Source organism: Papio anubis, chromosome 1 (assembly GCF_008728515.1).
Source record: "Papio anubis isolate 15944 chromosome 1, Panubis1.0, whole genome shotgun sequence".
NCBI classification, from domain to species: Eukaryota; Metazoa; Chordata; class Mammalia; order Primates; family Cercopithecidae; genus Papio; species Papio anubis.
In genome coordinates this window covers 34,675,732-34,688,403 of record NC_044976.1, presented here as the reverse complement: position 1 = coordinate 34,688,403, position 12,672 = coordinate 34,675,732, and the positions used below count along the sequence as shown (strand labels likewise).

The window sequence follows — 12,672 nt, the reverse complement described above, 5'->3', positions numbered from 1 at the left end:
TTCCTTCCCCCCCCCCCCCCTGCCTTCCCCCCTCCCTTCCTTCCTCCCTTCCCCCCTCCCTTCCTTCCTCCCTTTTCCTTCTTTCCTCCCTTTCCCTTCCTTCCTTCCTTTCTCTTCCTTCCTTCTGCTAGCTCTCAGCATCTAGGCCCTATGCAAATGACTCAGCTCAGTTCACCCTCAGAGGGCTCCATTCTAGTGGTGGGGACTTGAAAACTGATCCTTAGTACACAGTGGCATGGGTTACATGGGGGGAGTGACAGAGTGCGGTGGGACACGGTGAAGAGACTTTGGAAAAAACTAACCCCTGTTGGGGAAATATAATTTAAGACAAAATCCCCTGCCAATCCAGAAAACCTCTTCACAAGGGTAGAAAAGCAAGAAAACAGTATTATTGAATAAGCATTAAACCAGAATGTGATACACTGGTGATCCACTAAAGAGACTGCAAAGAGAGAAAAATCTTACCCTTTTATGTAGCCAAGTGAATACAATTTATTGTATCCATTTTCTCAAGATAAACAATAACTGGTCCTCAAGCAAGAGGACTTGGCGGCACCCACTCTAAATTTACCTGGTAAGTGGGAAGCCACCTGTGTCTGCTAATTGCCTTTATCCAAAGGAAAAATCTATTTCCCCTATCTTTATGACAAGGGGTAGGTTGCAACTAAGAGCTAGGCAACAACTGAAGTTAGGCTCCTACCCTCCCACAGGAACTGAGGGAGAGAGCACTATCCTCCTTAATTATTACATTTCAAAGAGTTGGCTCCCAGGTCCTTGAGAAAAACATTCCGGGGTTGTAAAACTGGCAAGAGGTTTATTTACCTTTTAAGCAGTAGAAAAAGTATTCACAATTACAAGTTTTCTAAAGTAAATGCTTTCAGAAAAGTGAGAAGAAGGAGTCTTTTCCCTTTTTGCTCCAGGGAAAATTAAATTCTCTTTTTCTTCTAATTTGTATTCACCCTTACACCACTGTTTCACAAATAACATCACCGTTAAGATTTACTAAATGCTCACTATATACCATGTGCTCTGCATACAACTGCCTCAGTTAATCCTCTCAACAACCTAAAAGAGAGATATTGTTATTACTACCCCTACAGGGCCCACAAAGGTTAAGTGACTTGCCCACAAGATCACACGTTGAGTAAATGGCTGAGTTAGGATTCCAGACCAGGGCTGTACGATTCCAAACTCAACGACTGTAGTCTCCAGGCTACCAGGCTGCCAGAGACACGGCTGAAATCCAGTATTAGTTCTTACAGGGTCCCATCCTTGACTAAGGGACTGAGGGGTGGGGTGGAGAAGGGATTGGGTTGGGGGTAGAAGGCTACCGCAGGCGCCATGGAACTCCCACAATAACCCCGGCCCGAGGGCCAGGAATGTACTGAGAGATTAAGGACGGGATGCATGCCCTCCAAAAAGTGGCATTTTAGAATTTATACAGCACCCCAGCACACTGCTAAACGTGGGCACACAACCATCACGGCGCGATCACGCGTAGCGGGAACCCGGTCTCTGAGCTCCACCCCGTGTGTCGCGTCATCAGAGTCCCGCCGGCCAATCCATTCTCTCGGTCTTCGTCTGCTCCGGTGTTGCAACTGCCTCCATTGATCGAGCCTGGGCCAGCATGGCGGCGCCCATGTAACCCGGCCCGCGCCGCAAAGGGAACGACGGCTGCAGCGCGGGCCCCGCGGGGGTTAGAGGTCATCATGCTCAGGGTCGCGTGGAGGGCGCTGAGTTTGATTCGGACCCAGGCGCCAGTCCTCGGGCTGCCGGGTGGTGGGAGCGCCAGGTTTCCTTTGAACCAGCGGGGCCTGCAGCCTCGAAGTGAGGAGCTGAGAAATGGGACGGCGGGCGTAGGGAAACAGGGTTCGGCGGCGATAGGGAATAAGGAAGGACAGGAGTAGGGGAGATGTGCAGCGGTCAGGATAAGGGGGAAAGGGCGGTGGTTGCGCAAGAGGTGAAACAAGGTGTGAGAGACAAGGAAGGGGTAGGGAAGAAATGGGGCAGCGGTTAGGCTCAGAAGCCCATAAACCGTGGCGGACGGACAATGCGAGAGGCCCAGAAAGGAATTGAGGGTGGACTATTTACGGAGCTGGGCCTCAGCCTTCTCTTTTCTGCGTAGGTCTCCTCCTCCAGGCCGCGCGCGGATATGTCATCCAGAACCCAGGTAGGAGTTCCTGAGGTGGGACTTGGGGCGGAAGAGAGACCTCCTGGAAGGCTGGGGTGGGTAAGAGGACCGATGTGGCGAGTTAGAGCCACTAGATGGGGTGAGCCAGAGGTCCTGAGCAAAAGCCTCCACGTCTACCTTATACAAAGCCCTAGGCCTGCTGCCTGTATAGAGAGAGAGAGAGGTGTTAAGGGCGGGAGCAGGTGAATGAGTGAAAATGAGCTTGCCAGAGGGAGTGCATGGCTGGCACCACCCAGGCCTACCTAGAGTATGGCACTTTGTGTCTGCGCTTCTGAGATGCAGGATGTAGTTTCCCATTGCAACTCAGTATGTGTAGTAGTTAAGATCCTTCTTATTAGGTAAATGATATGGGGAGAGGTACTTCCTCTTTCTGATTCTTAGTTCTAAAATGAGTGTGAAAGTATCCATTTGCAAGGATTGTTAGGATTCGGCGATAATACATGAAAAGCATCCTTAACACTGTGCTCAATTAAACATATTAGTGGTATATATTAGAATTTATTATCCGGGGCCGGATGCGGTGGCTTACGCCTGTAATCTCAACACTTTGGGAGGCCGAGGTGGGTGGATCACTTGAGTTCAGGAGTTCGAGACCAGCCTGGCCAACATGGCGAAACCTCCTCTCTACTAAAAATACAAAAAAAAAAAAAAAAAAAAAAAAAAAAGCCGAGTGTGGTAGCGCGCGCCTGTAATCCCAGCTACTCAGGAGGCTGAGGCAGGAGAATCGCTTGAACCTGGGAGGTGGAGGTTGCAGTGAGCCGACCAGGCCACTGCACTCCACCCTGGGTGACAGAGCGAGACTCCATCTCAAAAAACAAAAAAAGAAAAATTATTGGCTGGACATGGCCCCAACATTTTGGGAGGCCAAGGCTGGAGGATCACTTGAGGCCAGAAGTTCAAGACCAGCCTGAGCAACATAGCACGACCCAGTCTCTACAAAAAATAAAATAAGTAGAATTTATTGCTATTAATATGTTTGTGATATAATTTTTTTTTCTGCCTCCCTATCAGAACCAACTTGAGCTGTTACAGACAGAAGAGGCCCGTTAATGTTATTTGCATAGCAGGGTCTGACTGGAGAGGATAAGTCCATCCACCCTATGCCTCTTTCTCATCTCCAAGGGATAGCAGGGGTGCACACACCCAGACTGAGGTTCTCCTGTGATCTCTACCTGGTGCTTACATTTTAGGCATCATACAGCTAGCTGCCTTTCCTCAACCCCCTTAATTCATTCATGCAGTCAGCCAGCAAGTGTTTGCTGAGTGCCTAGTCTAGGCTGAGCCATGGGTCAGACTATGGTGGATTCCAAAGGAGTCAAACTCTGTCCTGTCCACAGGAGGACCCATCCTAGTGGGGGATCTGAGAACTGCAGAGCCAGATAGGTGTGTGAAAGGTGCAGGCACAGTGTAGGGTCTTGGGAAAAGCCACCTACTCCCAGCATGAAATATCAAAGCAGGTGCCCACAGAGTTTGCAGAGGAGAAGCTGAGCCCAGAGATATGCAGTGCTTTGCTTGAGACCCTGGATGTCCCTTCTGGAGTTGGAGAGTGGGTGAGAAGAGCCAGGTCTGGAAGGGTGGGCAGCGAGAGTTGACTCTGGGTGTTTTCTATCCCCATATTTACTTGACAGCCCAGCCTGGGCAGAATGATGACCCACCTCCTTCTACACTGCTCAAAGACTACCAGAATGTCCCTGGAATTGAGAAGTAAGCAGGAAGAAACCTAGTAGAGGAGGCAGGGGGCCCTGGGAGGATTGTTGGGGAGTGGGAAAGACAGTGGCTTTGAGACTTGGCTTGCTGTAGCTGAAGCTTGATCTAGAAGGAGGCAGGGGCCCAGGTGTGGTGAGGGTGGGTGGTCAGCAAGGCAGATGGCACTCATGAAGCTCGGCTACTTGGGGGTTTTTTTGTACTCTAGATGAACACCCTGTACCACTAGATTCCAAAGAGCTAACATACTTCACAGGTCTTTGTAGAAATCTCTTCTCTTGTTCCTCACAAAAGCTGTATGTCTCCATTTTATAAATTTTCAAGCTGCCCGGTGTCATACAGTTCTAAGGGGCAGAGCTAGAGTTTGAATCCAGGGCTGACTGACACCAAAGCCAGAGGCCCTCTGCTCAGCTCCTGTCCAGTGTGGTGGGAGCTCGTCAGTCCCTCCCACTGTGCAATTTAACTTGAAATGTCTCAAAACAGATCGAACCATGTTGTAGCTAAAATGGAAATCCTCTCCTTGGCCTCCCTATGATGAGACCGAAACAGTCGAGCTGACAGCCCCAATTTCTATAGTTTTCAGCCCAGCAAGCCAGATCCACACTGACTTTTAATTTCTGGGAAATGGCTCCCCACCTCCAGGGAGATTCATTTGCTACAGAAGGAATTTTTCAATCATCTTTGCTTTTCAAACTAAAATGAACCAGCATTGCTTTCCTCTCCCCATCTCCTCCCTATGTCTGTCTCATTGCTGTGGTTTTTCCACAGGGTTGATGATGTCGTGAAAAGACTCTTGTCTTTGGAAATGGCCAACAAGGTGAGCAGCCTCTGCCAAGCCTCAGTCTCCCGCAGTCTTCTCCTCTGGGACTCCCTCCTACCCTGGTTAGCACCCCCCATCTCATGCTTCTCCAGTCACAGCACTTAGCCCATTGTCATTCTGTGTCCACTTGTCAATATCCCTAGACACAGCATCTTCAGGGCAGGGACACTTTTGTTCCCCCACCATACCCCTAGCACCTGACAAACAGGTGCTTAGTGAATGAATGAATGAATGAATGAGCAAGCTTTGGGGACATTCATGCAACAAGTCATTTCCCCTGTCAGTGGCTTTGGCTTTGGGCTCACCTGGATGTGGACAGCCATGTGGTTGGTCAAGGCCACAGTGAGCAGAGTGAAGTCAGGCCCTGAGCCTTATGGCCCTAGTTGCTATAACTGTAGCCAGGGTCCTTGAGGGGAAGAGGGCTAGTTCTTAGAGGGTGGGAGACTCCACAAATTTTGTCTGTCTCTTCAACAGAAGGAGATGCTAAAAATGAAGCGAGAACAGTTGATGAAGAAGATTGATGCAAACCCGGAGGACACCAGATCCCTGGAGGCTCGAAGTTGGTCGGGGACCCTTGGGGAGTGGGGGGTGTAGGGAAGCCTGCTAGCTGGGACCTGATCTAGGGCTTTTGTCCACAAGCACATGCACATGGGCTTGGGAAAGGGAGAGATATGAAGGACCTAGGGCAATGAAAACTGGACCCTGTATCCCAAGCTCTGATGCTGGAGTCAATGCCCAGTTGGACCTTGTACCTCTATGTGAGAATGGCATGAATCCAGGAGGTGGAGCTTGCAGTGAGCCGAGATCTCGCCACCGCACTCCAGCCTGGCCAACAGAGCGAGACTCAGTCTCAAAAATATAAAAAAATAATAGTAAGACTAACATTTACTGAACCCTCATGTGCCAGACAGACACCATTTTGCATTCCCAAGGGAATAATGTTCCTACTTTGGTTCAGGCTGGAACTGGCAGTAGTCCTCATTAGATGTGAGTGAAAAGCGCCACCATTTCCCTCTCTCGTTGGGTGCAGTTTCTCTTCATTGCCCACTGAGGTAGACTAGTGGACCTGCAGAGGGTCTGCCCACTTTCTTTCCTTTGCTATTGGCCTATATTATAGCCACCTCCTCCTCTTCCACCCTCCTGCCTTCATTCTTTTCTTCTTCCTGTGCCAGGGATTAAAGTCTGGTGAGTTCATCTTGGATACTAAAACCCCACTGAGAACTGGACTCCAGGGTCCTCCAAAGCCCCTTTTGAGAAGATGAGTTTCAGCCTCCCTTGCCCTGCTGAAGCCCTGGGCTAGGGACCAGCTCGGCCACAAAAGGCCTGCTTATCTTTCCTCACCTGTTTCTGCATTATCACTACTGAAATCCCCAGGTTGGCAGGAACAAATGGCCTGGACTGGCAAGGTGGTTACTGGGGTCTTCTTTTAAGCCCAGGTTTTGATTCTTTTTTTTGTTTTTGAGTCTGGGTCTCGCTCTGTCACTCAGGCTGGAGTGCAGTGGCAGGCATGAGCATGGCTCACTACAGCTCGACTTCTGGAGCTCAGCAATTCTCCTACCTCAGGCTCCCGAGTAGCTGGGACCAAAGACGTGCACGACCATGTCAAGCTAATTTTTATGATTTTGGTAGAGACAGGATTTCCCCATATTGCCCAGGCTTATCTCAAACTCCTGAGCTCAAGCAGTTCACCCACGTCAGCCTCCCGAAGTGCTGGGATTATAGGCATGACCACCACACCAAGCCCACAGGTGTCACTTCTGCCTTTCCATTAATAGTCAGTTTTCTGAATGCCAGTTGCTTCTAGCATAGTGTCTGCTCTAGAGAACCCCTCAGGAACCAAGGCCCATCTTTCTGTGTTATTCTACTCTACACCTAAGTTGCTGTGATGGAGCCATGTGGTCAGAGTCAGAGTTCCCACTGCACTTTCTGCAGTGCTCCCAGAACTCAATATGTGTACTGGGAAGGGCCTGCTGTCGTGCAGCCTCTTTTGGGGCCAGCTTCTGCTTTTGCTCCCATCTTTGCAGTACAGGGGGTAAATTAAACAAGAGAATGCCTGAACGAAGGATATCCTGGGTTCTTGAGAGACAAGTGGGAGCTGATAATTCTGAAAATTCATTAGTCAAAGCATGGAGATAAAGGTGGCAGCAGGAAGGGGAGAGGCAAGAAGTAGACCTGTGACAGTTTTAGAATCTTATTTGTGCCAAAGTACTTTACTGCATTGGCTTGGACCTCTAGAACAATGTTGAATTGTTAACCATGATAGCATTGTATCCTAGTCTAATTCCTTAATTGAATGGCTAGTCTTACCATTAAGAATGCTGTTTGCAGCTGGGCATGGTGGTGCACACCTGTAATCCCATCACTTTGGGAGGCCGAGGCAGGTGGATCACTTGAATTCAGGAGTTGAGACCAGCCTGGCCAACATGGTGAAACCCCATCTCTACCAAAAATACAAAAGTTAGCCATGCCTGGTGGCGGGCGCCTGTAATCTCAGCTGCTCTGGAGGCTGAGGCAAGAAAATCGCCTAAACCTGAGAGGCAGAGGTTGCAGTGAGTCGAGATCGCACCACTGCACTCCAGCCTGGGCAACACAGCGAGACTCCATCTCAAAAAAAAAAAAAAAATGCTATTTGCTATGATTTTTGGATGATATCTTTATAATATTAAGGGATGTCCCTTCCTTGGATTTTGCTTTTTAAAGGAAAGGTAACATCTAAGATAAGCCTTTGAAATCTTGAAATTCAGAGTGCTTTGGGATTTATAGAGAGCTGTACAGAGCATTGGTGATTGTTATTCCTTGAGTTCTTAAAACGTAACCCAGGCCTGGGCCCTTCCTTCCTTTGTGCCCAACTCTCATCCTCTGTGGTTTGTGGTTTCAGTTGTTGCCTTGTCCGTCAAGATCCGCAGTTATGAAGAACACATGCAGAAACATCGAAAGGTAAACTCTGGGCGTCATTCGCAGTTAAACAGCAGCAGCCTGGGGGAAAGGGGTCTGGAGGGGAAGGGCTCTGGGTCCAGAGAAGGAGGCTTAGAAGCCAGTGGGCTGTAGCACCAGAGTGCCCACCCCTCAGCTCCTGTGGGAAAAATGCTTCCCTCCTGCCTTCAGAGGACTTGGAGCCTTACAAGACCATGCTGAGTGTCACCAGGGGTTAAGAACACAAACTTTAGAGCATGTTCAGTATGTCTGGCACATGCTGAGTGCTCAGTAAATATTTGTTGAATGCACGAATGGAGTCAGATTGCCCTGGGTTCAAATCCCAGCTCTGCCACTTGCACTTAACTAGCTGTGTGATGTTAGCCAGGTCTCAGCCTCAGTTCTCTTTTCAGTAAGATGGAGATCATACGAATACCTTCTCACAGGATTGCAAGGATTATGTGAAATAATAGTAATAGCCAATGTGATGCATATAAAGTCTTTAGGCCCTGTGCTAAATACTTCACATGCATGCATCTTCTTCTTTGACTCTCATGACTGTCTTTCTTTCCCGTCTTAATGAGGAATAATCTAGTCATGGAGTGATTAAGTTATTCCTCAAGGTAGACCCGCTGGGAGGTGATGTGCTGAGACCTTGAAACAAGGCAGTTTTGCTCCGAGGCTCATATTCTTTTTGAGACAGAGCTGCGCTCTGTCACCCAGGCTGGAGTGTAGTGGTGCGATCTCGGCTCACTGCAACCTCCGCCTCCCAGGTTCCAGCAATTCTCCTGTCTCAGCCTCCTGAGTAGCTGGGACTACAGGCACGTGCTACCACGCCCAGCTAATTTTTTGTATTGTTAGTAGAGATAGAGTTTCACCTGTTAGCCAGAATAGTCCCGATCTCCTGACCTCATGATTTGCCCGCCTCAGCCTCCCAAAGTGCTGGGATTACAGGCGTGAGCCACCGTCCCCAGCCATATTCTTAACCATTATACCATATCTCAGCACAGTGTCTGGCACAAAGCTGCTGTAATTAGGCAAATGTTGTTATTTTCTTTTTCTTTTTCCTTTTTCTTTTTTTTTTTTGAGACCTCAAAAAAAAAGAGTCTCACTCTGCCGCCCAGGTTGGAGTGCAGTGGTGCCATCTCGGCTCACTGCAAGCTCCGCCTCCCGGCTTCATGCCATTCTCCTGCCTCAACCTCCTGAGTAGCTGGAAGTACAGGCGCCCACCACCACACCCGGCTAATTTTTTGTAGAGACGGGGTTTCACCGTGTTAGCCAGGATGGTCTCAATCTCCTGACCTCGTGATCCACCTGCCTCACCTCCCAAAGTGCTGGGATTACAGGCCTGAGCCACCGCGCCCGGCCAATGCTGTTATTTTTAATAAACACATGATTGTGAATACAGACTAGTCCAGCACCATGCCTGGCACTTCAGTGTTCCCTGGAGCCTGCTTCTTAGAGATCACAGTTTCGCTTATTTGGGGTGTGGAACAGCAGTCCTGTTGCAGAAGTCCCTCACAGGGCAGCAGCCAGCTGTGGGTAGGCATTTCCAGGAAGAGCACAAGGCCTTCCCTCCTCTACCCCAGCTGACAGTTTGCTAAGCTGTGGAGAGTCTGAGTGGGTGGTGTAGGAGAAAGAGCATGAGACTTGAAGTCAGACCAATAGATAGAGATTCAAGACCCTATCTCAGCACTCACAGTTCTAAGGACCTTTTGTGAATCAGATCACATCTTTAAACCTTTGTTTTCTCATCTGTAAAATGGGAATAACATGACAATACCTCCCTCAGAATTGCATTAATATTTGCATAAGATTACTGAGAAATTTCAATGAAATGATAAAATGACCATTGTTTGTTAATGTAAACAATAGTAACACTTATATAATACTAAAAGTAATGCGAATCTCTTACAGGACAAAGCCCACAAACGCTATCTGCTGATGAGCATTGACCAGAGGAAAAAGATGCTCAAAAACCTCCGTAACACCAACTATGATGTCTTTGAGAAGATCTGCAGGGAGCTGGGGATTGAGTACACCTTCCCCCCTCTGTATTACCGAAGAGCCCACCGCCGATTCGTGACCAAGAAGGCTCTGTGCATTCGGGTATGAGTCAGAATTGCTGCTTTGCTTGGCCCCACTCAGGAACTGGGATGGAGGAAGCAGGCGGGAGGGGTCATCTGTTTCTGTTAGAGGCATGGAACTGGTCCCACGCCCTGGAATGGATCCAGGGAGGTCACAGGAGGCCACCAACCCCATGGAGAAAGGCTGGGGTTACCATCTGGGGGAGATAGTTCCCACCCCACCTGTTCCAAGTCTGAGGTTTTGCACAGGATTACAAGGTCTTTTTCTGCCCCTTTTCACCCCCAGGTTTTCCAGGAGACTCAAAAGCTGAAGAAGGAAAAAAGAGCCTTAAAGGCTGCAGCAGCAGCCCAAAAACAAGCACAGCAGAGGAGCCCAGACAGCCCTGCCAACACTGGACCAGAGACACTCAAAGACAGCCAATAAATTCTGTTTAATCATTTCTGTCTGTCTTGAAGAATGATAGGAGAGATGATGGGGCTCTTTTTGGCCTGAGGAGGAGGAGGAATTTATTCTTTCATTCAGCTCTGAGATCCCAGAGTTGTCTGAGGCAGAGTCCCTGCCTCACCCACCAGAGGACACACACTCATGACATGCTTCCCACATACTCATACAAACAAGTACCTGTCATCCAGGTGACGTGTGTCAGTGAGGCAAGACAGAGCACGTGACAGCAAAATGGAAGTGTGGCCGGCTGGGTGGGAAGAACTGTAGGAGCTGCCTTCTGGACTGGGTCCTAAAGGATGAGTAGGAGTTCACTATATAGAGACAGAAAGGGAAGGCCTCCTGGGCAGAAGGAATTGCAAGTACAAAGGCAAGGAAGTCTAGAGAGACATGCTGTATTCAGAGAACGGGGAGAATGAAAAATAAACCTTGAAAGGTAAGCTGAAGCTGAGGTGTGAGAGGCTTTATATGGTAAGCTGAGAAGATTGTACACTGTCCACTAGGGAGTGAGGAGACAGTTCAAGTTTTAAAACTGAAGGAGTGATGGTAGTAACACGTCTGTGTTTTAGATAGTTAAGCAACAGCTGTGTGGAAGGTAGATAGGAGGAGAGATCACAGCAGTGTACTGGGGCTGGGGGATATCAGTGTTCACATAGAGAATCTGATCAAAACTACAAGTCCTATCCCCAGGAAACTGTACATATGCAAAGCATTGCTTATAAATTCTAGGGAGTTATGGATAACCTCTTCCCCGTAAAGCCCATCCATTTATACCAGTTAAGTGCCAACGCCTTGAAGCCTGAGCATGCTTGGTATGTCTGAAGAACCTAAGGAAGACAGTGTGTCTAAAACAGAACAAAGAGAATAGAAGACATAAGATCAGAGGGGTGGGTAAATACCAGGTGATGTAGAGCTTTCTGGGTGTCTCAGCCTGCCATAACAATATACTACAGGTGACTTCAGAGGATTTTTATCGAGTTCATTTTTTCACCGTTCTGGAGGCCGGGGATTCTAAGATCAGAGTACCAGCCAATTCAATTTCAGGTGAGGACTCTTCCTAGCTTGGAAAGGCCACCTTCTCAATGTCATCACATGGCCTTTCCCTTGGTCCATGCACTGGGGAGAGCTCACCCTCTTACAAGGCCACTGATCCCGTCATGAGGGCTGTACTCATGACCTTATCTAACCCTAGTTAACTCTGAGAAGCCCCATCTCTAAATACTGTAACATTGGAGTTAGGGCTTCAACGTATGAATTTGGTGGGGGACACATTCGGCCCATAACACTGGAGAAATACGTCGGACCTCACTCTGGGAAGGGAAGCCACTGAGGAAAGCCAAAAGGAGAAAGGTGTGTTAAAGTGCTATCCAAAGAGTAGTTGGAAGATTAGATCTAGGACTCAGTAGAGAGGTCTAGACTGGTTTGCGAGTTGTTGGGTGGTTGAACCCATGGGTATAAGTGAAACTACAGGGATGGAGTGTATAAGAAAAAAGGGCCATGTCTGGATGAGAAGGATGATCCCTGAGAGCTTAGCCTAAGAAGGAGCAGCTGAGCTGGAGGAGAAGGTGAAGTAGGGGTAGAACAGAGCCTGGGTGTCTGCAGAAGCAGAAATGAGAGGCTCAGAACTGAAGATCCACTATTCAGATATCACTTCCAGGAATTGTAGGGAAGGTCTTTAATGGGGCAGGACTTCCAAGTGGCCACGGCTGCTTGGAGGTGCTGTGTCAGAGGGCCAGGTGCTAACAGTTAAGGGGGCTAGCCAAGGGAAAGGAAAGAAAAAGGAACACGTTTTAATGGATCAGGCCCTACTACAAAGGCATTTGTGTGTTTCTGTTGGTTTGGCTGTTTTTTTTTTTAGAGACAGGCTCTTGCTCTGTTGCCCCGACTGCAGTACAGTAGCGATCATAGTTCACTTACTTCAAATTCTTGGGCTCAAGCAATCCTCTTGCCTCCTCCTAAGTAGCCAGGACTATAGGTGTAAGCTAACTGCGCTCGGCTAATTTTTTTATTTTTTGTAAAGACAGGGTCTCACTATGTTGCCCAGGTTACCCAAACTCCTGGCCTCAAGCAATCCTTGGCCTCCCAAATGCGTTGGCTTCCCAGAGTGCTGGGATTACAAGTGTGAGCCGCTGCATCTGGTCAAAAGGCATTGTTTTAACTGCTGCCTTAAGCACATTATCTAATATTCACAGCCACCTTTACTCTGCACGCTGGCTAATTATCCTCATTTTAGCCATGAGAGATGAGTCATGAGAGAACTGAGACTCAGAGAGGTTAGGTAACTTGTCCAAATTCCTATAGCTGGGAAGAGAAAGGTCTAGGATTCAAAGCTGGCTCTGTCTTTACTCCAGAGCCTATATCCTGTTCACTATACCACACTGCTTAGGGACCAAGAAAAAGGTCTGAGAAGCAAAGGAAAGAGTCTACACTATAGCAAACTCAAATGCTTTTAGGAGCAAGGCAGGTAACAAAAATGCATGAAGGCCTAACATGAAGTAATGATGCTAAGGTGTTT

General features: G+C 48.4%; 1 protein-coding gene and 1 long non-coding RNA gene across 2 annotated transcripts; one reads left to right on the top strand and one right to left on the bottom strand.

Moving 5' to 3' along the window:
* Positions 1-127: 127 nt before the first annotated feature.
* Positions 128-10,155, top strand: MRPS15 (mitochondrial ribosomal protein S15). Its single transcript, XM_003891604.5, has 8 exons — positions 128-1,827; positions 2,126-2,170; positions 3,820-3,895; positions 4,664-4,712; positions 5,190-5,274; positions 7,594-7,652; positions 9,546-9,737; positions 10,002-10,155. Exons 1-8 carry the CDS (start codon positions 1,710-1,712, stop codon positions 10,137-10,139), a joined length of 762 nt encoding a protein of 253 aa, XP_003891653.2. The 5' UTR covers positions 128-1,709; the 3' UTR covers positions 10,140-10,155.
* On the bottom strand, positions 10,126-12,178 carry LOC103883616. Its single transcript, XR_001903676.3, has 2 exons — positions 10,338-12,178; positions 10,126-10,204 (listed from the first exon to the last, which is right to left on the bottom strand). It is a non-coding gene; the product is annotated as an uncharacterized LOC103883616 (long non-coding RNA).
* Positions 12,179-12,672: the final 494 nt, after the last annotated feature.